This window comes from Arvicanthis niloticus, chromosome 3, assembly GCF_011762505.2.
Source record: "Arvicanthis niloticus isolate mArvNil1 chromosome 3, mArvNil1.pat.X, whole genome shotgun sequence".
Lineage (NCBI taxonomy): Eukaryota > Metazoa > Chordata > Mammalia > Rodentia > Muridae > Arvicanthis > Arvicanthis niloticus.
The window spans coordinates 93,359,187-93,382,317 of NC_047660.1; the positions used below are offsets into that span (position 1 = coordinate 93,359,187).

General features: G+C 43.4%; 1 protein-coding gene across 10 annotated transcripts in view; it reads left to right on the forward strand.

Annotated features, from left to right (window-relative positions):
• The window catches only part of Pxk (PX domain containing serine/threonine kinase like), a 62,355-nt gene that overhangs the window by 16,803 nt on the left and 22,421 nt on the right, over positions 1–23,131 (forward strand). For all 10 annotated transcript variants that reach the window (XM_034497238.2, XM_034497241.2, XM_034497234.3 and 7 more), the window contains exons 2-9: positions 2,961–3,011; positions 5,728–5,775; positions 9,559–9,745; positions 16,861–16,938; positions 17,379–17,452; positions 17,977–18,051; positions 20,668–20,772; positions 21,404–21,505. In XM_034497238.2, coding sequence (XP_034353129.1) covers positions 2,961–3,011; positions 5,728–5,775; positions 9,559–9,745; positions 16,861–16,938; positions 17,379–17,452; positions 17,977–18,051; positions 20,668–20,772; positions 21,404–21,505 — 720 coding nt within the window. The remainder of the gene's footprint in view (positions 1–2,960; positions 3,012–5,727; positions 5,776–9,558; positions 9,746–16,860; positions 16,939–17,378; positions 17,453–17,976; positions 18,052–20,667; positions 20,773–21,403; positions 21,506–23,131) is intronic.

Here is a 23,131-nt window from a genome sequence, read left to right on the forward strand (position 1 = left end):
TTCTTAGGAGTCAGTTTATCTCATATTCTTGTGAGATCCAGGGAAAATAATAAAACTTAATTTAAGTTTTTGTTTGTTTGCTTTAAAGATGGTGCCTCTCACATACTTCTGACTGTCTGAGAGCTCACTATATAGAGAAGGCTAGCCTTGAACTCATGAGGTCTATCTGCCTTTGCCTTCTGAATCCTGGGATTAAAGGATGTACCAAAACATCAGTTTAGTTTAAGTCTTAATTAGAAAACTGAACAGTTACATGATGGTGGTGGCGCAGACCTTTAATTCAGTTATCCAGGAAGCAGAGGCAGGCAGATCTCTGTGAGTTTTAGGCCAGCCTGGGCTACATAGTGAAACCCAGACTTGAAAAACCAAAGGGAGGGTGGAGAAAGAAAGAAAAAACAGGGAGGGAGGAAGGAGAAGAAAGAAGGAGGAGGAAGAAGAGGAAGAAGAGACTACTATGACTGAACTGTTATTTTTCCCACTTCTATGTTAGAACACCAAACAAAAGCAACTTAATGAATGGTTTATTTTGGTTCCAGTTTGAGCATTCAGTATGTTTCAGGGAAGGCCTGATGGTGGGAGAATAAGCAGCTGTCACGTGGCGTCCAGTGAGGAAGCATGGGAGACAAATGCTGGTGCTCAGCTGTCCTTTTAAAACTCACTCACCTCAGGACAGCCGTCCAATCAGGATGAGCCTTCCCTCTTCAGTTAACCGTTTGTGGATACCTCCTCATAGACACCTGCTGCCTGACAGTAGATCCTAAGTCTCCTTTCAGAAAGGGTCATTGCCTATGCCTAAGACAAAAGATGCATACACAGGAAGTGAGAAGAACCTGGACACTGGGGCATGAGTACTCTGGGAGCATGAGTAGCCCATGCCCATGCTCCCAACATCCAGGAGGCTGAAGCGAGAGGATTGATTGCAAAGTCTAAGGCTAGCCAGGCCTACAGAGGTCTACAAGAGACCTGTCTCAAAAACAAATAAGCTGTATTCTCTAGTCAAACCTGTTCCTAAATGGTGGTTCACCATTCATTGAACCTAAGCTCAAAAATAGAGTTTCCCTGAGTGTATGGGTCTTTTTATTTCTTCCCCTCTGACTCCCGCCACTTGAGACAGGGTTTCTCTGTGTAGCTCTGGCTGTCCTGGAACTCACTCTGTAGACCAGGTTGGCTTCAAACTCAGAGATCTGCCTGCCTTGGCCTCCCAAATGATGGGATTAAAGGTGTGCACCATCATTGCCCAGAGGTTCTTAATTTCTCAAGACTACATATCTGTCATTTTCTTTTCTCTGAAGTTAGGGTCTCCCTACGCATAGATGAAGTAACCTAGGCTGACATCCAGTTAGTGATCTTCCTGTCTCTGGCCTCCAGTGCTAGCATTGCAGGTGCTGGTGTTTCCGGCATTTAGCCTTGCTAAATCTGGAACTTTCTGGACATGTTGTGAGGATTCAGGGTGTTTGAGGTTTAGATCTCCCAATTAGAGATGTCCAAGCTATAATTGCCTGTTTTTAAAAGCCTTTTCATAAGCTTTTCTTTTAAAGCAGCCATAGTGCCCCATACCTTTAATCCTAGCTCCTGGGAGGCACAGGCAGGTAGATCTCCATGAGTTCGAGGCCAGAAAGGTTTACATAGAGAGTTCCAGGACAGCCAGAGCTACATAATAAGATCCTTGTCTGGGAAACAAAAACTACAACAACAAAAAACATCACACAGACAACATATACACATGTGTTGGACCGCTCTGCCTCACGCTTGGGGGCCAGAATGTTGTGGACCACTCGATCAATGTTGGAACCCACACTGCCAAAGCCTTGGGGGCTAAGTTGTTAGAGCCCACACTGCCCCAAGCTGCTCCAATCCTCGGTTCGGGGTTCAGCAAGAGAGAGAGAGTGAGGACAGACGAGAGGAATGGAGACCAGACAGAGTGTGATTCAATCCTGTTTATTCTTCAGTCTCTCTTCTTCTCTCCAAGTCCCTAGTTCCTAGTACCAAGTCTCAGGTCCTAATCCCTAGTTCTAAGTTGCTAGTCTCTTTCCCAGTTCCAAGTTCCTGCCTCTCCCTTTTATATGTCTCACTTCTTTTTTTTTTTTTTTTTTTTTTTTTTTTTGTTTTGTTTTGTTTTGTTTTGTTTTTTTTGGTTTTTCGAGACAGGGTTTCTCTGTATAGCCTTGGCTGTCCTGGAACTCACTCGGTAGACCAAGCTGGCCTCAAACTCAGAAATCCGCCTGCCTCTGCCTCCCAAGTGCTGGGATTAAAGGCGTGCGCCACCACCACCCGGCATATGTCTCACTTCTAACTCATGCCTTTTAGTCATGCCTTTAAGTCTCCACACACCCAAGGGAAAATCCTTGTTATCAGAGTGTGCTCAGCTGTTGTAGGCTGTTGTAAACAAGTCTCTTGTCAGGGTATATGGCTCAAGATGGCTGCAAGGATGATAGCCACCTTCTGTCGGCTCCCTGCCCTCTCACACTTTTTCCCCTTTAGATTCATTTAAGTTATGTGTGCATATTTTGTCTGCATGTGTATGCCTGGTGTACTTGTAGATCGGAAGAGGGTGACATATACCCTGGAACTGGGTTATGGATGGTTGTGAGCTACCATGTGGGTGCTGGGAACAAGAATTCATATCTTTTAAAAGAGCAACAAGCACTCATAACTGAACCATGACTCTGGCCCTTTTATTTGAAGTTATAGGTTTATCTGGTATTCACATCAATTTTATTAAAACAGAATCTCACTGTATAACACAAGCGGCCTCCAACTTGTCATTCTCCTGCTTTAGTCTGCTATCACTGGGAGTACAGATGTGGGCCACTGTGGCCTGCAGCTCCCTGTTGTCCCTGCCTAAGATTGAACCCAGAGCTGCCTTCTTGCTACTGACTTTATGGCTGACCAACCACATCCCTCACCCAGATATCTTTTTTCTGTTTTATACTTAAAGCTCTTTCTTTCATCCCTTTTAGGAATATATCATTCGGGTGCAAAGAGGAATTGCTGCAGAAAACAGCTGGCAGGTAAGAATTTTTGTCTTTTTTTTTTTTTTTTTTTTTTTTTTTTTTAAAGTTTAGGGCTGAAGAGATGGCTCAGAGGTTAAGAGCACTGACTGCTCTTTCAGAGGTCCTGAGTTCAATTCCCAGCAATCACATGGTGGCTCACAACCAACTGTAATGGGATCTGATGCCCTCTTCTGGTGTGTCTGAAGAGAGTGACAGTGTACCCATATGTATAAAATAAACAAATACATCTTTAAAAAAAAAAAGTTCAAACATGTGGCCAAAGCTGTCTGTGGGTGTCAGAAAATCTGGAAAGGCCAGAATACTCATACACTGCAAGTCATATTTTAAGTGTAAGCCTTTAGATTTCTTTATTTTTTTTGATTGTATATATGCGTGTGTCAGTGTAGGCTTGTGGTTGTGAATGCCATGCCCACAGAAGCCAGAAGAGGAAGTTGGATTCCCTAGGGCAGGAGTGACAGGCAGTTGTGAGTCGCATAGTATGGGTGTTGGGAAGCAAATAGCACCCCTGCAAGAGCAGTACGGACTCTTAACCCACGAACCATTTCTTTAGCTCTAAGACTGTTAAGTACCCCAGGTTTATAATGCAGTAGATCTAGAAAACTTGTACCAGGGCTTTTCTGGTTGTGGTGGTTTGGTTAATGTGTATATGGTTACCAGGAAGAATATTCTAAAAAACTGTTCTCCAACTCAAGCCTGAGACTTAAAGTGGAGTCTACCAGGTAGAACCGATGTATAGTGAGGTCACAGCATTTTATGGACACGTTTACTTTGGATAACTGGGGCTAGCTGCTGTCCCTAAGGGAGGCTCTTCCTGAAGTCCCTGACTCTGCTTTTCTCAATGCTGACCCTAGAGAGGAAGATAATGTCGAGAACTAAAGGTCTTTGCCATCTTAGTTGGCTTGAGGAAGGTGGCCGAATTCTATGTGGGGCTCCTTTAGTGTTCATCGTTGGTTGTTGTCCTACCCCCTTCTAATAGTCTGTCTCCACCTTAGGCTGTCTCTGACTGAGTGCACCAAACGTCGTGGTCTTTTTTTCCCTAAAATTTCAAGCTGCTTTTGTTTGACTCTTTATCACATCTGTCATCTGTTGAGCATTTACGAAGTGTTTGCACTGATTTAAACACAGTCATTTATTCTACCCTTAAACCATTCATCTGTGTCAGCATTATTCCCACTTATGCTTGGGAGGTAAGCAACTGGCCCAAGGCCTCATGTTTTAGATGCTGGCAGAGCAGCATTGCAGTTCACAGTTTCATGCAGTTCAGCACTGTCCTTCCTTTGGCTTCCTTGTTATCAGGGATGAACATACATGTAACTTTATGTGTATCTGGCAAGAATTGTCCTACTAGAATAGTCAAGCCCTGATAGAAGTTTTCTAGATCTACTTCGTTATAAACCTGGGTCACTTAACAAAATGGGGCTGTTGGACCCCCACCCCCACTGGATGAGACTCTCTTTAGGTAAGGTTCTAGGTGGTACCCAGTTAATTTATCTACATACATTTGAGAACCAGTGATAAAGACTGAATTCAAACTATTGAATAGCAAAATAATTTTCTTACCTAGATATTTTATTTATGGTTTCTATCTCTGATAAAACACCCAAAACAAAGGCAACTTGGGGAAGAAAGGATTTATTTCACCTTACAGCTTATATAAGTCCATCACTCAGGGAAGCCAGGGCAGGAACATGAAGGCAGGAACTGAAGCAGGGGCCATGGAGGACTGCTGCTTACTGGCTTGTCCGTTAAGCCTTGCTCAGCCTACTTTCTTATAGCACCCAGAGAACTAGGTCCTCCCACATCAACCATCAATCAAGAGAATGCACCATAGGCCAACATGGGAGCATTTTCTCAGTTGAGATCCCCTCTTCCCATATGACTTTAGCTGGTGTCACACTGACATTAAAGTAGCCATTACACTACTACTAGGCTAGTAGGATTCGGCTATGTTCTAAGTAATAACATCAGTAGAACCGAGAAAGGACACAGGACATAAAAACTGGACTGTCTGCCAAGAGATGAGGCAGCCTTACCTACAGGAACAGACTTAGTCTCCAGGAACACTGCCATTTCGACTGGATGATGTTTTATTCCTGACAAGAACAAGTGGCATCAGAGTTGTCTGCCTCCTCTTGTTGTCATTTATGCAATCAGTAAAACTTTCTTTTTCTTTTGTGAATGTTAATTCACCCTTCCATGGACTCAGTTCATATGAAAGGTATTAGAAAGGCAATTTGTCCTGAAAACAAGATAATAAAATTTTTTTGGCTGGGCGGTGGTGGTGCACGTCTTTAATCCCAGCACTTCGGAGGCAGAGGCAGGCGGATTTCTGAGTTCGAGGCCAGCCTGGTCTACAGAGTGAGTTCCAGGACAGCCAGGGCTACACAGAGAAACCCTGTCTTGAAAAACCAAAAAAAAAAAAAAAAAAAAAAAAAAAAAAAAAAAAAAAAAAAAAACATTTTTTTTTGATGTTTAAATCTCTTGTTGATGCCTTGTGAGTTTGACTGGCATTAACCAGTTGACTTTGGCCCAGGCAACCTCTGGGAGACTGCTATGTACATTTTCTGGGCTTATCAGTCAAACAGAGTAAACACTTGGAGCACTGCTCTGCTGGCACAAGTGTTCCAGCTGTAGAGCAGCAGCGAGTCCCAGGTCAGGAGGTGGAGAGGGATGCCTTTGCTGAATCAAAACACCACTGTTCTGTCTCTTACAGATTGTCAGAAGATACAGTGACTTCGATTTACTTAACAACAGCTTGCAGGTGAGTGCTTCAAACCACTGTGACACACACTGACTGCTTATGATGCCTTTCTGGTTAGAACATCTGGAGAATCTCCCTTTGTGGATTAGGACTGACTACAAAGGTTGTTAGTATTCACGGAGGTCTGTTGAGATTTGATCTTTTTGCATTGTAATCATAAGTACTGGCCCTCCAAGGCCTGGTTGCTCCCAGGGATGAGAGAGTCTGCACATATCCAAGTGAAGTAGTGTAACCTTGCCTCCCAGTTAGTGAATAAAGATGCCTACAGCCAATCTCTGGGCAGAAGAGGGAGAGGCAGGAGTCTTGGGTTCCTGGGCTTGAGGGTCAGAGGAGACCATGATGGGGAGAAGAAGGTGGAGAGAGGAGAAAGATGCCATGGGTTAGGAGTCAAGAAAGCATGGCCATGAGGGCTGGCCAATTGCAATTACGAGCAGCCCAGATGAAACATAGTAAGTAACGAGATTATCAATAGGAAATAGATTTTAATAGCATAGAGAGTAGATATCTACCCAGCATTTGTGCTAATAAAGGCTTATTATAAATATAAAGGTCGTGTGTGTGTGTGTGTGTGTGTCTTTTATCTGGGAACTAAATGGTCAAGGCGGCGTAGAAGATTGAGAATTGCCGGATTGAGAATGAATATTTTTTACAACATAGGTGGATCTGGGGGTCTTTCTTGTAGGCTTTTCTGCTGGGCTTCTCTGCAGTTAGCATTGCAGATCATCATTAAACCATAACAGGAGACATTCAGTCTTTTTCTGTTTTCTAAGTCTCTTGGATTTTAATACTCTAACCTGATGTCCTTAATCAAAAGAAGGAAGCTCGGCCAAGCCTTTGTCTGGAAAGACAGCTAGTGCCAGAAATGGTTGAAGGCTCCTGGATGTGCTTCAGCACCATCAGAATCCTTGGTCATGTCAATCAGTTTTCTCCCTGGCGGACTGGTCTTCAAGGGTATAGATTACTAAATACTGTTGGGCTTGTACCATTCCTCAGATGTGAGTGGTAATAGAAACCTTTCCACCTGAGCCAGATGTGCTGGGAGGCAGACGCCTGCTCCCTTTGTGAGTGAGCTAGTTATCACATAGGCTGAGTGACTCTAATGCTGTACACTAAGGTCAGGAGAACTTGTGGGTAGAAAGAAGCATAATGTTTCCTTTTCCTTCATACAGCTATGTTTTAGGTCAGACTTCAGAAAATGGTATCAGTAGAGCCAAGCATTTACTGTAAGAGTGCAGTTAGCCTAAAAATCTGCAGGACCCTGTTGTGTCTTTGATCCTTGCTGCGTAGTTCTGGGGATTGCGTGTAGAGCCGTCTGAATGCCATGGCTCTACCACTGAGCCACATCTCCTCCCGTTACTTGCTTTTAGTTTTATTATAACCAGTTGAAATCTCTAAATAACAAACATGTTGACAGATTTTGAATGATTGTTATTATTTCTTGCCTTATACCCCTGGCTGGCCTGGAATTTAGTTTTGCTCCAGTGTAGTTTTGCTTTTTAAAATTGGTGCATCTTATTTCAGATGCAGATATCCACATGGCATGTGTGTATGTGTGGGGCGGTTGTTTTGTTTTGAGATAGAGTTCCATAGAGAGGCTGGCCTCCGGCTTACTATGTAGCCCAGTATGACCCTGAACTCCTGATCCTCCTGTCTCAGATGCTGGGATTACAGGAATGGGCTACCACAGCTGGCAGTGAGAGGTTTTTATTCATCCAAGTAAACAAACAAGAAAGTACATCCAGCGTTTTGGCAGTGAAATAATTTAAAAACAACCTCCATAACCAAAGGGTTCAGAAACCTCAGAATGAAACTCTGACCATGGTTTTCAGTATCTGATTATTCTCTACAGATAAATGAATTCCTGCTAAAGGAGAGAAATGCAATCCCAAGTATGGATTCTGAGTCCAACAGGAACATACTTTAGTGAATTCAGAATGTAAACTTACATGCCACATGATATAATTACATTAAATGTTTAAGAAGAAAGATTGGAAGGAAATATGCCAAAATGCTAAAGCAGTGATGATCCCCAGATGGCAGGATTGTGGGTTATGGGTTTTTTCACCTAGCACTTTATAGTCTGTGATACTTTTCCAAGTTCTGTTAAAACACATATAAACTATATAAGTAGAAAAATAGAAGAAAAGTCTGTGTTTTCCAAAACTTTTATGGTTATCATATTTCACAGTAACAACAAAAGAAAAAAAAGCACAGTGTTTCAAATAAATGCAGCATCAAGTTAACAGCCATCCAGGGATTTGAAGAAATGAGAAGGACAGGAGAGAGGGTGGGAACTGGGTGGAGAGGGAAGGAGCCTCACCTGTCCTTTAGACTGGGGGAAACCCAGGCGATGGCTGCTGGGACACCTTTTTTTCTCTTAGGCCTCATTTTCTCCTTCTCAAATGAGAAGACTGACTTCTGAAGTGTCTTACACTCCAAATGTTTTATGATTTGAATTTTACTGCCTATTGTTGACCTTGGAGAACTTATTTTATGCTGAAATAAATTAGACGTTGTTGAGAGTTTAGAGCACTCACTGGCATGTGGTTGAAGGTAATTATAACTTATTAAGCTGGAAGGGAGTAAGGAGAAATGACCTGTTTGGAGGTTTTTCTTCCTCCAGATGAAAGCTAGGTTTCTGGAGGCACTGATATGGCTGCATGTAGTTTAGAAGCTTCTAGGCCGCAGGGCCAGCTTCAGGTTCTACTTTGGAGCCTTCCAGCTCTGCACTGCCACTCTGAAGTTGTTTGGGGGTTTCTCTGCTGCCTTTGGCTCCCCACAGTGCTTCTCCTTTTGAGGGAAGTTAGGCTTTGTTCTTGTTTTTTAAAAGAGCTCAAGGTGGAAATGGCAACTTCAGGGGAAAGCCAGTAGACTGAGCTGGCTTGAGACCTGTGTGAAGGCTCCAGAAAGTGCTCATCTTAGTGACTGTCCTAGTGTAATCGGGTTTCTTTTCTCCCATCCAAGGTTTATCTTCTGTGGTGAGGAGTTGTTGACATCACAGGAGAAAGCAGAAGGTGATACAAAACGTCTCTTATTGCTGTGATAGAAGATTTATCTTAATTGTGCCTGACATATTTTCATAGTTATAGAGGGGAAATAGGCAACTCACAGAAGGAAGTTTATCTTGAGTTACTTTTCCAGGGGTTTAGTGCCCTATGGCAGTGGCGGCAGACATGATAACTTGAGTAGCCAGCTGAGAGTTCACATCTTGAAGTACAAGCATGAAACAGAGAGGACAAACTGCTGGGAGGAAAGGCTGCAAGCTGTCAAACCTGCCTCTAGTGACACATTTCCCCCAGCAAGCCATGCCTCCTCAGCCTCCCCAAACAGAGCCTGGGGACCAAGTGTCCACCACATATGGGGGCCTGTGGGGGCCATGCTCATTCCAACCACCACACATATCTTCCATCTTTCATTTGACTGTGTGAGTGTTGTGTGAAGACCCAGAGTGGAGTAAGGTTTGTCCAGAGTAGCTTACCTTGTGCCCTTTTCTAACTTGAAGATGCCCTTCTTATTAGATTTTTCTTGGTATTATGTTCATATATAACTTCAGCAAAGGTGAGAAAGAATCAGTTCCTATGATTAGCATATAATTTTATCAATTATGAGATGTATAGTTTTATATATGAAATCATAATGAAATATTAGAGTGCATCTTCAAAGTCTATATTGTTTTATACCTAATGAACTATCATGCTTCAGGATTCAGATATCAAACTTAACTTGTGGATAACATGAATATAACCCCCTCTTTTCTTCCCTTTTTTCCTTCCATTCTTTCAGATTACAGGCCTAAGTCTGCCTCTTCCTCCCAAGAAATTGATTGGAAACATGGACCGTGAATTCATAGCTGAGAGGCAGAGAGGCCTGCAGAACTACCTTAACGTTATCATGGCAAATCATGTCTTATCCAATTGTGAGCTGCTTAAGAAGTTCTTAGACCCAAACAACTATTCTGCAAACTATACTGGTAGGAAATGGAGCTGGAGTATTGTGGGGTTCGAGCTCAGCAAGAGAGAGTGTTGGAGGGGAAACTCCTTCCTTGTGGGGAAACATGCACATTTGTAACAGGGCAGGGTCTCTTTGCTGAGACTTGCTTGGTTATAATTGTCTGAACATCTATATGAGGGACATAACTTACTTCCAGAATGTGTGCGCTGCCTCTACAGGAAAACATCCGTGAGAAACAGTCATGCCGTGCACTTGTGGTCTGCCTGCTGTCTTCTCTGTGGAACAGAGCGGACAGACCACAGCAGTGCATAGAGCAATCTCAATCCAGTTTGTGTTAACAGTGTGTAATGTGTCCAGTTTTTCTAGAATGTCTTTAAATGTAATGTTGATTCAGAAAGGCTATTCCTGTGTCCTCCCACCTGCTCTGAGACTCTTAGTGCCCCACACAGATGATGGCTTTTGCTTCCCCACTGGCTACACACAAAGTCAGTGTCAAATACCCAAGCCCGATGTCAACAAAAGGAAGAACTAAGTACCTCCTTCACTCTGGTGTGGCCTCGCAGGGGCCACTAGAACTACTCTACTCCTGACCTGGTAAACAGAACAAGCTTTCAGGTCTTCTAAATGGAACACTGGTTGTTAATTCTTGTTAAGGAAATAGATTCTGTTACTGTTTCAGAGCCAGACTTGCTCCTGTAGCTCTAGCCCTTGGGAAGAAGGCTGCCTTAAGTTAAGGGCAACTTAGACTCTACAGTAAGTTCCAGATCAGCTTGGGCAACAACATGAGACCCTATTTAAGAAACCCCAAACAAGCAAAACTTCATTTGAATTAACTCGGAAGACCCTTCTCATTCCTGTCTGAGAGGGAGAATTGGAAACCTACTTGTTAGGCACCAAACCCTCCTGGATAGGAGAGTCACTTGGGGTGGGTTAAGAAATCCCAGTGTTCCAGCTATGAGCCTGTCAGTCAGTTTGTGGAATCTGAAGCTCCTGAACTGGCTCTCCTATACAGCTGAGGGTGAAAGCCTTCCCCTTGAGCTCACTGCTCATAGTGTAGCTCTCTAACTAGGTGTCGTTGGCATCACGGGAACTTGCCTAAAGTACAGAACTGAGGCCCTCCCCGGACCTGCTGGATCAGGAACCGCTTTAGCAGGTTGTCGGGTGATTTGTACACACATTACGGTGTGAGAAGCCTTGTTTAGAGTGTGCTTGACATCTTTAGTAGATGACATCTTAGTAGATGTCATGCATAGCTAAGAAAAGTGCTTTTCCAGAATCTAGCCAAGAAACGTAACGTGTATTTCAAATTCATTTACTCTAGGTCACAGAATCCAGCATTGTATGGTTATAGGGATTCCATTCTTTCCTTGTGCAAAAGACCTTATATGCTGGGATGGAACTCAAGAGAGCCTCAGTTCTGTCAGTGTCTTTTGAACCTTTCATTTCTTTCTCCAAGCTTCACCTTGACTGTCCACAACTGTCAGCAGGTCATCTGAGTGGTTTTGATGAGTCAGCTCAGCCCTCTGTATGTTATGTCAGCATTGTCTGCTGATGCTCTCATGAGGGCAGGTGTCAGGCAGGAGTGAGCAGGTAACAGTGACATCTGTCTAACCAGCATCATTGACCTGCCACACTATGTGCTTGGGGTAGGCATGGAGCTCATGCATTTCTGTATTCAAGGAGCTGGAACCAGAAGAGTGATATTCACATGGGGTAGAATCCAGAGGGCATCGTAAAGCTGTTGTATCAACAACATATCAACAACACTAACCAGTGTGTGTGCGTGTGTGTGCAGGGCCTGAGTAATCCCCATCTCTCTGAAGACTTGAGTCTCCCCATCTGTAAGACAGCTGGGACAGGAGATGAATCAGTAATATCTTTGCCTTGCAAACAGGAGAACCTGAGTTTTGAGTCCAAGACTCTGAAAACTCAGAGGTACTGGTTAGCACCTGAAATCCCAGTGCTTGTGGGAGGCAGAGACATGCACACACGCTCACACACGCGCGCGCGCGCGCGCGCACACACACACACACACACACACACACACACACACACACAGAGAGACTCACATGCACAGCAGGCAGTGGGGAGAAAGACCCACTACAAAGCAGCAGAGCTGAAGCTCAGTCTGCTTGAGGGTGAGGGGTGTTAAGAGTCCTTAAGGGATCCCCTTCCTCTAATTTAGGGTTAGTCAGTTTGAACAAAGGTGGGGAGGCTGATAGGCCCTCAACATTGAGGGAAACATGTCCAGATCCCACCTAGAACTCCTTGACCTGTCCACAGACTAAAGAACCTTTTAAGCTTTTGTCTCTGGTAAGGAGTGTGGGGAAGAAGCTGGGGCTTTGCCATCTTTATTATCTACTTAAGACCCCTGTTTCTGTGTGTCTGCCTGTTGGGGGGGGGGTCTGCCTTATTCCTACTACCCACTTCCATCATTATTTCCCCAAGTTGTACTATCTTGGCTCTTTCCCATCCCCCACAGCAGAGGCGATGGTTAGGGTGCAAAGCAGATGTGAGCAGAGTGTAAGGTCACTAGAAATTCCAGCAGAACCTCAGTGCTCCAGAGTCTAGCCACTGTTAGATGACTGAAGTGGAGCAGTGGGTGAGGAAGCTGATTTATTTCTCCCTTCAAATGAAATATCAGAAATTGCCTTGCTTCTTGGTTAGTTTACCAGCCACCTCAGAAGAAGGAAGTACAGCACACTTCCTCTCACCAGCTTGACCAACAAACTCCTGCAGCAAGGCCCTGGCTCCCTGCGACTCCTGGCTCACTCCCCCACCCACCTACATGGTGTATTTCTCTAAGCAAGACCAAGTCTCCCTTCCAACATGGCTGGTGCCCTTTCCTCTTCTCAGCCTCTAACTTAACCTGATTACTGCCCTACTTCAGCAAGATTTTAATTCTATATTGCAGTTGTAACCCAAATCAGCATAGCTACTTTTCCTTGTCCTGAGCACACTGACTGGAACCCGTGATTGTGAGGGACTGTGTGACCAACCTGAGTCTGGGGGGTGGGAGGAAGGTGAGCAGCAGGATCTCCTAAGCAGCTGCTTCCTGTCCTCCCAGAAAAACAACCTTTAGTTACTGGGCCTTTTCCTGGTTTTATCCAAAAGACCATGTCCATAAAAGTAAAACATATACTTACTCTTAAAAGAGACTGGGGAATGGAGGGACAGATCAAGCAATGTGAATGTTCCCTTCTAGACCTAAAATTTAGAATTCCCTTGACTAGTAGGTTAGGAAGGAGGGTCCCGGGTGAGGATTATGTTCAGAACAAAGGCAGGGTATTCTGGAGGAAATGCAGGTTATAGCATCTAACAGCAGATTAGGGACCTACAAAGCCCACCACAGAGCTGGAGGAGTCAGCTCAGAGGGCTAGGATATTGGGGTTCCAAGGCTGTGCACAGAGGGAGAGCTGATACCTCTGAGTCTATGGAAGCTGGAAGTACAAGATAGGCTGGGGCTTGGTTTCCCATTCTCTATCTTGGGCTTTTGTTTTTTTTAGCACTTAACTGATTAGCCATTTTCTTTCTTTTTTTTTTTTTTTTTTTTTTTTTTTTTTCTTTTTGGTTTTTCGAGACAAGGTTTCTCTGTGTAGCCCTGGCTGTCCTGGCACTCACTTTGTAGACCAGGCTGGCCTCAGAAATCTGCCTGCCTCTGCCTCCCAAGTGCTGGGATTAACGGCATGCGCCACCACCGCCAGGCTGATTAGCCATTTTCAACCAAATGTCTACAGCCTAAAGAAACAAAATCTTTCTAAGATAGCAAAATTTAAAAATAAATATTAGCCAAGTGGTGGTAGTGCATTCCTTTAATCCCAGAACTCAGGAAAGCAGAGGCAGGTGGATCTCTTGAGTTTGAGGCCAGCCTCATCTATACAGAAAGTTCCTAGACTGGCCTGGAGAGATGGCTCAGTGGTTAAGAGCACTGACTGCTTTTCCAGAGGTACTGAGTTCAATTCCCAGCATCCACATGGTGGCTCACAACCATCTGTAATGAGATCTGATGCCTTCTTCTGGTGGATCCGAAGACACCGACAGTGTACTCATATCTACAAAATAAATTAATTAATTTTTTTAAAAAAAAGAAAGTTCCTAGACAGAGCTACACAGAGAATATATATCCCTTTTGGGGTTCTGCATTCTGATGGGAGGTTTAACGATTGAATTGGCAACATATTGAATCTTTAGTTCTTTCTTCATCAGATATTAAGGGGCACTATTATATATGCCTAGTGCTAAGGGGTACTCAGCAAAGCCAATAGCACTTATGCAGGGAGATTGTATACAGAGTTAGAAGGTGGATCTGGCCTGGAGACAGGGGAGGGCTTCCCAGAAGAGGCAGTGCTGATTTTACGAACTAAGAGGCCAGTGGAGATTAGCAGGCTTGGAGCCAGGGGCCAGTACACCAGGAAGAACTGCCCAGGAAGGGGGAAATTAATATTTCCAAAGGGCGGTAGACTTTACCTAAGTTAAAAGATGGCCTTCCAGCTAGAATTCTCATTCAGGACATGCAAGGTCCACAAGAGGAATAGATGTCCTGGATGTGTGTGAGGAGGAGGGGTTGCAGGCAGAGAACAGTAGATTTAGACTCAGCCTGAAGGTTTAGCTGGTCCTTGTGGAAAAGCTGAGTGCTGGGGGCAGGCTAGAGGGGTTGTGGGAGGCAGAGCCCAGAGTGGAGGGTGAAGCAGACATTGTGGGCCACCAAGCCAGAGCCAGTCAGACACTTGCTGTAGCAGCTTGGTTTTAGTTTGGTCAAAGAGGTGGCGGGCAGTATGGGCTTGTGTGCAGAGGAGACGCTTGGGATTTGATGCTGAATCTGGGATGAGACTTCATCAGTATCAGTCACCGTGCAACTTATGATAAATAACAGTTCAATATGAGGAAAATTTTCTGCCTTGAGCTCTCTGACTCTCAAAGTTGAAAACAAAAATCTAATTCCCAATCTTCTATTTATCAGGAACACATCTGTCCTGTTTGATTTGTTCCCTGTTGCTTCTCCATTTCTGAAACAGTATATGATATATAGTAACATAAGTTGTTGATGAATTGTTTATGAGTCACCTTGAGTTTTGAACTGCTGTCCTATGTACTTTCTTGAAATTGCATTGTAGTATGGTAGGAAATTATTTTCATGGTTTTCTCAGAGTTGATATAGATACTTTCATTTAAAATAGTTTTCTTTTAACTTGTTTTCAACTTACTTTAGAAATGGTAAAAATACTATATCAACATTTCTACTGGGCACAGCGCTCTCAGAGCTAATAAGAACTGGCATTATCAGCTCCGCTCAGCCCTTCCTAGCATCCTGAGGCCTCTCAGAGCAGCACGAACAGAATGTGAATAGAGCCTGTCTTGCATTTCATAGTCATGTGCTTCCTCTGGAATATTTAGGGAACACTTTGCATAGAGAGTCAGTAAACAAACACCCAGCTGTTGTCTCCTGCAAACTTCTTCACTCACAATGTGCTGTAAAATATGCACAGTGATAATGTTTGCCAAGCTGTCAGCGGATTCCAGGAGAGGTTGTTTTGACATATGGAGAGGACTGCTGTTGAGTCCAAGCCTTACCAGTCTCTTTGGAAGGTAATTAACACCAGGCAGAGGTGAAATTCCAGTGGTTTGTTGTTGTCGTTGTTAAGATTGCCATTTGCTCTCTCTCAGAGAACTGGAGTGGCTTCACTTATTCACTGCATTGGGAGGAAGTGGTATCAAGTCATGTTTTTTTGTTGGGTGCGGGGTATAAAAGGCAGTTATTCTGATAGTTTCTTAATGCAGCAAACTTGAAGGAAATTCCTCTTCTCATTGTCTGTGTTAACTGGAAATGTTCAAATGATAAACGAACAACAGAAAGAGGCTGTGTTTGTAAGTAGACAGGCACTCTCTAACCTACCACAGTTGAGCCATGTTGCCGATGAAGACATTTTTCTGAAACCCTGACTTTTATTCTAGCATATACTTAAGGCTGATCACTTCTTTGTCTGTGAAAGCTGTAATCCCAGAAGGAATGAAGACGGGATAAATATCACTTGGAACATGTTGTTCTGTGTGACCTTATGATACTTTCTGAATCTTGAGCTTCAGTTGTGGCCTGATAAAAATCCTAGTTTAGGTCAGCTACTTTATATATTTTAGATTTCCTGGCTTAAAAACTGTGTTTCCACATAAATAGTAATTTTATTTTTGCTCTTTAATAGTCCTTTACTTTTGGAGTGACTTTAGGTTTACAGAGAAGTTGCAATAATAGTTCCAGAGACTCCCCTCACCTGCCTTCTCCAGTGTAGTGTCTGATGTAACCATGGCAAGTAACTGAAACTAAGAAAGCACTGTTGGCGCATTACCATTAAACTCAGGCTTTATTCAGCTTTCATCAGTGTCCTAGTGTTGTGTTTTATAAAAAGCCAAGGATATATTTTATAGAGCATGGTGGTGAGGTGGGAGGGGTGTCTTGGCAGGCCCATGCTGAGGCATCCCTTCCCCCTGAGTTACCAGCCATACAAAGGGTATAGTATAGAATAGAGTTTATTCAGGGATATGGGAAGGGGAGTTGAAAAGGGAGTAGAGACAGAGAAGAGAAGAGGCAGTCCAGGAACATGTGGGGAGAGGGGTAAAGGGGAAGAGGAGAGAGGGAGAAAGGGGCCAGGGAGGGGGGAGAGAGAGAGAGAGAGAGAGAGAGAGAGAGAGAGAGAGAGAAGAAGAAGGAGGAGGAGGAGGAGGAGGAGGAGGAGGAGGAGGAGGAGGAGGAGGAGGAGGAGGAGGAGGAGGAGGAGGAAGAGGAGGAGGAAGAAGAAGAGGAGGAGGAGGATGAAGAAGAGGAAGATGAGGAAGAGGAGGAAGAGGAAGAGGAGGAGGGAAGAGGGAGGAAGGAGGAAGGAGGAAGGAGGAGGAGGAGGGGCCAAACAGTCCTTTTTATAGCAAGCCGGGCCTACCTGGTTGTTGCCAGGTAATTGTTGGGTGGAACCTAGAAGGAATGCTAGCACCTAGAGTCCAGTCTAAAGTCTACATTTTCCCTGTTTTGGTCACATCTTTTAAAGAAGTCTGTAGACTGCAGGGATTTTATTTGCATGAACAGTATGTGAGCCTTTGGCTTTTCCTAACGTATTTGACTAATGGATTTCTACAATATCATTACAGAGATCGCCTTACAGCAGGTTTCCATGTTCTTCCGATCTGAACCAAAGTGGGAGGTGGTGGAACCACTGAAAGACATAGGTGAGAGGCTGGCATGGCCATCCTGCTGAGAAGCTCTTCACCTCTGCTGACCACAGTCCTTGTACCTCCCCACTGTTGTGGATAGCCTTGGTCTTGTATTTTGATGCTAATTCTGCACCACACTGCTTCAAGCATTCTCCTTAACTCTGACACATATTAACCATGGTTAAAGCCCTGTTTGAGGAGCCGGGTGCTGGTAACATTCAGGACCCTCGGTCAGTCTCCATTAGGCTTTTTCAGTAAGTCTAGATTGAAGTTCTGTCCTACTAGCTTTTTCATAAATACAGTAATTTCTTTGTTTATTGTTTTTATAGAGAAGCCTTTCTGTATGAACACGAAAGGCTAAGATTGCCAAATGTAATTTTCATTAATGAAATTAAAATTTACATCAATTGTTGCAAAAATCCTGAACCTATAAGCACCTTTCTGCTCTGTGGCAGGTTGGAGAATAAGGAAGAAATATTTCTTGATGAAAATTAAAAACCAACCAAAGGAGCGGCTGGTGCTGAGCTGGGTAAACTAAGTCTTTTGCTTTTATTTATTCCAAGAGATTTGGTAAATATATGGAAGAGTTTTGATAAGAGACTCTTAGCACTTTTACTGTGCTTTTGTATTGTGATGTGTAGATGTTTTCAGTCCCACATCAAAGAAGAGTCATTTCAAATCCCCTGGCTATACAATTGGTCAAGTAATAAATGTTCAGGAGGATATAGAAACAGCTTGGATATAAGACTGGCAGTTTTGAGGTGATCCCCCCCCCCCCAAGCGCTATTGGATATTATCTCATCTGTTTCCCACTGGGAATTCTAGTGACTCATTTGGTCATGGAATTGAATGAAATCCTAGTAGTCATAGCCTGCTGTTCATGTGTGCACACACTACCTCTCCAGAAAAGGCCTTGAAGCAGCAGACTTAATATGATTTCTATCTTTGATTTATAATGAAGAATTTGGACAAATAGAGTTAGGAGGAAAGGCATAAGAAATTTTTCTTGCAGTGAGCAAAGTGATACTCTGATATTTCTTCCTACATTTCTAGGCTGATCTTGGCCCAGACAAGTACTTGTCAGATAAAGATTTTCAGTGTCTAATCAAACTTCTGCCTTCCTGTGTGGTAAGTACAAGTCCTCCTGCTGCCTCATTGCTACTCAGGGTCAGTGTTCTCTTGAGGGTGAACCTGGATAGAAGACCTGGAAATACACTGTAGTCTCAAGAGAATGGAAAGAGACAGTGGCTTTTAGTTTAGGCTAGTCCCACAGATGTGACATCCTTTAAGCCAGTGTTTGTGACATCTTCTTAGCCCATTAATGATAGCTGTTTAAATGTAGTCTGTATTTTAATCTGGATTGAGCAACTTTTCTGAACCTCTTGCTCCTGTTGAGCATTTTATCAGAGGACTCCAAGATCTCTCTCTAGCAGGAGACTAATTTCTCAGGCGCTAGGTAACCTGGGTAAAAGAATGACAAAAAGAGCCACTTTGCTGCCTGAGCTACCTTTCACAGGCTAATGAGCTAGCCTAGGGAAACATGCATTACTTATACTAATGGACAGTACTGATTTAAGACCTTGGTTGGAAGAAAGCACACCGATAGACTCACTGTGTGCAGAATGTCTTTAGTAAAGACTAAAGTCTCGCCTGCAGATGGGTTGATGTTAACACTCATGACCTGTTTTCCACACACTAGAATTAATTGCTTATGGAGTGAGCACAGACACTTTGACTTGTCCAGCAAGTTTACTTTGAATACATCTTGTTAAAGCAATGAGTCCATGATTTAATGAGGTGTGATTTATGTCCAAGAAAAATGTGGGCTTGAGTTTGATTGGTTGTGTGATAGGCTTTCAGCACCCAGATTTTTGTTACTGTTGTTTGCAGTAATTGAGTTTGAATCAAGAGCCTTGTGTATGCTAAGCAGATGCACCACCACTTTTTAAGATATTTTAAGATAGGGTTGCACTAAGTTCTCCAGGTTGGCATTGAACGTGTCATCTTATTGTCCCTGCCTTAGAAAGTATTGTTGTTTTTTAAAATAATTATTTATTTATTTTATGTATTTGAGTACACTGTCACTCTCTTCAGACACACCAGAAGAGGGCATCAGATCCAATTACAGATGGTTGTGAGCCACCATGTGGTTGCTGGGAATTGAACTCTGACCTCTGGAAGAGCAGCCAGTGCTCTTACTCTCTGAGCCATCTCTCCAGCCCCCATAAGTCTAGCATTATAGGCTCAAACCATCAGGCCCAGTTAGCTCCCAGATTTAAAATTACTTTTAATGAATGTTTAAAAAACAAAACAAGAACAAAAAAGAAGGGCCTGGAGAGATGGCTCAGGTTAAGACACTTGTTCTTTCAGAGTACCTGGGTTTGACTTTAAGCACCCACATGGTGCACAACAGTCCAAAATTCCAGTTGTTACCCTTTTTTGACACCCCCTGTGGGCACCAGGCACATACATATTGCACATACATACCTGCAAGAAAAATACTCATAAGATTAAAAAAAAAAAATCTAAAAAAAAAAAGTCTAAAAACAGCAACAGCAACAGCAAAAAGAAAAACACTTGGGGTAGCACATGCTGTTGTACCAGTGTTTGGAGGCAGAGGTAGGAGAGGTACAAATTCAGAGTCAACCTGGACAGCATAGTGAGACTGTGCCTCAGTTAACAAAAACAGTCCCACCCCACACTCACAACTTAGTGCTGTGCTGTGAGAAATACACATTAAACCAGATGGCAGAGGTGCACTCTTTTAGTCCAGCATCGGGGAAGCCGAGGTCGGAGTTTCAGGCCTTGGTGGCTCAGTCCCCAAGCAACTTCTGTACTGTAGACAACGGGTAATGGATTCACATTCACATTGCAGGTCAGACCTCAGACGGACTTGGAGTGTATCCTGGTGGTGATAATCCAAGGTCTTGAATTAGGACTGTCCATGAGTATAAGTAATGCATGTTTCCTAGGCCAACTTGTTAACGTGACAAGATGGCTCAGACAGCAGAGTGGCTCTTCAGTCATTACTCACGCAGGTTACCATAGCCTGAGCAGTCTTCTTGTCCATGTAACCAAAGGTCAAGGTTATAGGAACACAGTAAGTCTTTAAAGAATTTGTCTCAGGAAGCCATTGAATATGCATACTGCAGACTTCTGTAGGGAGTCAGGGAAGTTTATGCTGCTGGCTTCTAAAAAGGGCCCAGATGCCAAAGCACGCTGTTCTTGCTTGTTTGCAAGTGTTATGCCCCCTGCCTTGGCATCCAAACAGCAGTGTGGAGTAAGTGGCAAAGCTGTGAGCAGAGACACGTTTGTCCTGCTCTCCTACTTAGATGCTCTGACTACTGAGTTGAATTCTTTATTAGGTCTTTCCCAAAACTCAGCCCTTTTCTTCTCTGCCACTATGGTTTTGCCCAAAATCTAGATGCACATAGCCTAGTGAGGAAGCTTTCACTGAGGAGCCTCGCACAGCAGAGACCTCATGAGGGGCTTAGCCAAGCAGGGCCTTCTGTGTGGAGCTTGCCCCCTCCTTCTTGTCATGTCTCCTCTCTTCCTCCCATCTGAGGGGGAGGAACTAGTTGATCATCTAGTAACTTAAAAGTAGTAAGTGTTCAGGGAGTGGCACATCTGTATAAAACTAAACCAGCAGCATGGTGCTTGCCTCTCCATAATGAGATCATGAATCTAAAAGGCCCTAGATTCTGATGTAAACTAACCTGAATTTCTTTTTTTTTGTTTTGGCAGCATCCTTACATATATCGGGTTACCTTTGCCACGGCCAGCGAATCCTCAGCGTTGCTGATTAGAACCTTTAATGAAAAGGGAACTTTGAAGGATCTGATCTACAAGGTACTGCTTATACATCAAGTTCATCGTTATGGATTTCTTCAGTCCCTTTAGAATCTGTTTTGATAATTTGATATGTAAAAATCCAGAAATTAGGCTCCATGAATTTTATTTAAATTTAAAAATTTTAAGCACAGCATGGTAAAATCCCATGTTCTCGGGAGGCTAGGCAGGCAAAAGTGTCAGTCCACCCTGGGTTATGTAGTCCCTATCGGAAAAAACAAAGGACAGCATTTAAATCTGATTTGGAAAAACTACTGTTAACTTAAAGAGCATTTTTTTCCCCGTGAGCAAAGGTGGGTGTCTGTTACATGGTAGGCTGCTCTGATGGTGAGTTTTACAGTTTGTATTTTGCATTGAACAAAGTAGTTCTGGGAAATTCTTACAGTAGGCAAGACTTTTAGGAATGGCCTAGGGTGAGACCCAGTTTGTAGTCCCTCAGATACACAAGAAATAGAGCTCAGACCAGCCTCTTTACCTCCACTACAGACTATCAGATTAATACAACAGCAAACCCCACATCCTGTGTGCTGGGGCCCTGGCTGACTCTCCACAGAACCTTACCTTTTCAGGAAGCTCTGTGGTAAAAATTGGTTCCTCCAGCTCTTCATGCGTTCTTGATTCTTTTCTAAAGGCAAAACCAAAGGACCCCTTCCTAAAGAAATACTGCAACCCTAAGAAAACCCAGGGCCTTGAACTCCAGCAAATAAAAACATATGGACGGCAGATATTAGAGGTAAGAGATACTTGATTTTGTGTAAGTTGTTATGTTAGTTTGAGTGTTATTGCTGTGAAGAGACACCATGACCATAGCAATTCTTATAACGGACAATATTTAATTTGGGGCTGGCTTACAGTTTGAGTGGTTTAGTTCATTATCAGCATGGCAGGACAGATGACGGCACACAGGCAGACATGGTGCTAGAGAAGGAGCTGAGAGTTCTGTGATCTGCAGGCAGCAGGGACTGTCCTTACTGGGCGTAGCTTGAACATATGAGACCTCAGAGCCTGTCCCCACAGTGACATAGGTCCTCCAACAAGGCCACACCTCCTATTCAGACAACCACAGTTGTGCTCATATTTCATCCAGAATTACAATCTTTAAAAAAGATTTATTTTATGTGTGTGTGTGTGTGTGTGTGTGTGTGTGTGTGTGTGTGCTTCATATGTTGGGGCTGCTGCAGAAGCCAGAAAAAGGTGACAGATTCCCTGGCACTAGAGTTACAGGTGGCTGTGAGCCATCCAACATGGGTTATCAGGAGCCAAGCTGAAGCCTTTTGGAAGAACAAGAGATCTTATTCTATAGCCCCCTAGAATGACAGTTTTTTATGGGAAAGTTCTTGGGCACTTTCCAAAATCAGAAACATTGTCTTATTATCTATAACTTGATATATACTGGCATATATCAAGTTAATACATACTGATATAACTTGATATATAATACTGGATAACATTGCTTTATTTTTTTCCCCAACAAATAAATATTTGCCATAAAGGTGTCAGTAATTGAGATCCGTAAAATTCCAAAAGTTTGGCTATTGGAGTTTGGTGTCATCTTTTGTGTTATTTGGCTGATCTTTATCTCTGGGCCAAGATTTTTTCCTTTTTAAGCTTTATTTTTATTGTCTGAATGTGGATAAGCAAGCCATGCTATGTGAGACGAGGTCAGAGGACAACGTTGTGTCGTAGGTTCCCTCTTTACAACCTTTACGTAGGTTCCAGGGATTTGATGACAAGCATTGTCATCTGCTGATCTGATTGGACTTACATATGTTCAGGTTTTTTGTTTTGTTTGTTTTTGAGACACGGTCTTACTGTATGCTCTGCCTAGCCTGGAATGCATTCCATGGACCCAGGTTGATCTTGAACTCAGAGATCTACCTGATCTCTGCTTGCTAAGGATCAAAGGCATGCATCAAGATGCCTGACCCCATATGTCTTCTTTACAGAAGACATATAAAGGCCTGTTCCCATTTGGGTTGGAGATATAGCTCAGCAGGACAGTGTGTTCTTAGTGTTCCAAGGCACAGAGTGATCCTCAACACTGAGAGAGAAATGGAGGCAAAAGAGAGGCAGAAAAGAGTGCCAGCTTTGTCCATGCCATCCTCTCCACATAGTTTCTCCAGGCACCTTGGATTTCACAACCCCATCAGTAAAGAGTTAACCATACCCTAATCCAATGTTCTTTATATCCACCCAACTGTCTATCTAGATATAAAGATATAGCTAGATACATACATACACACATACACACATACACACACACACACACACACACACACACACACACACACACACACACACACACATTTTTGTGTAGGGGTATACTTGTCTATACATATACATGAGGAGGCCAGAAGTC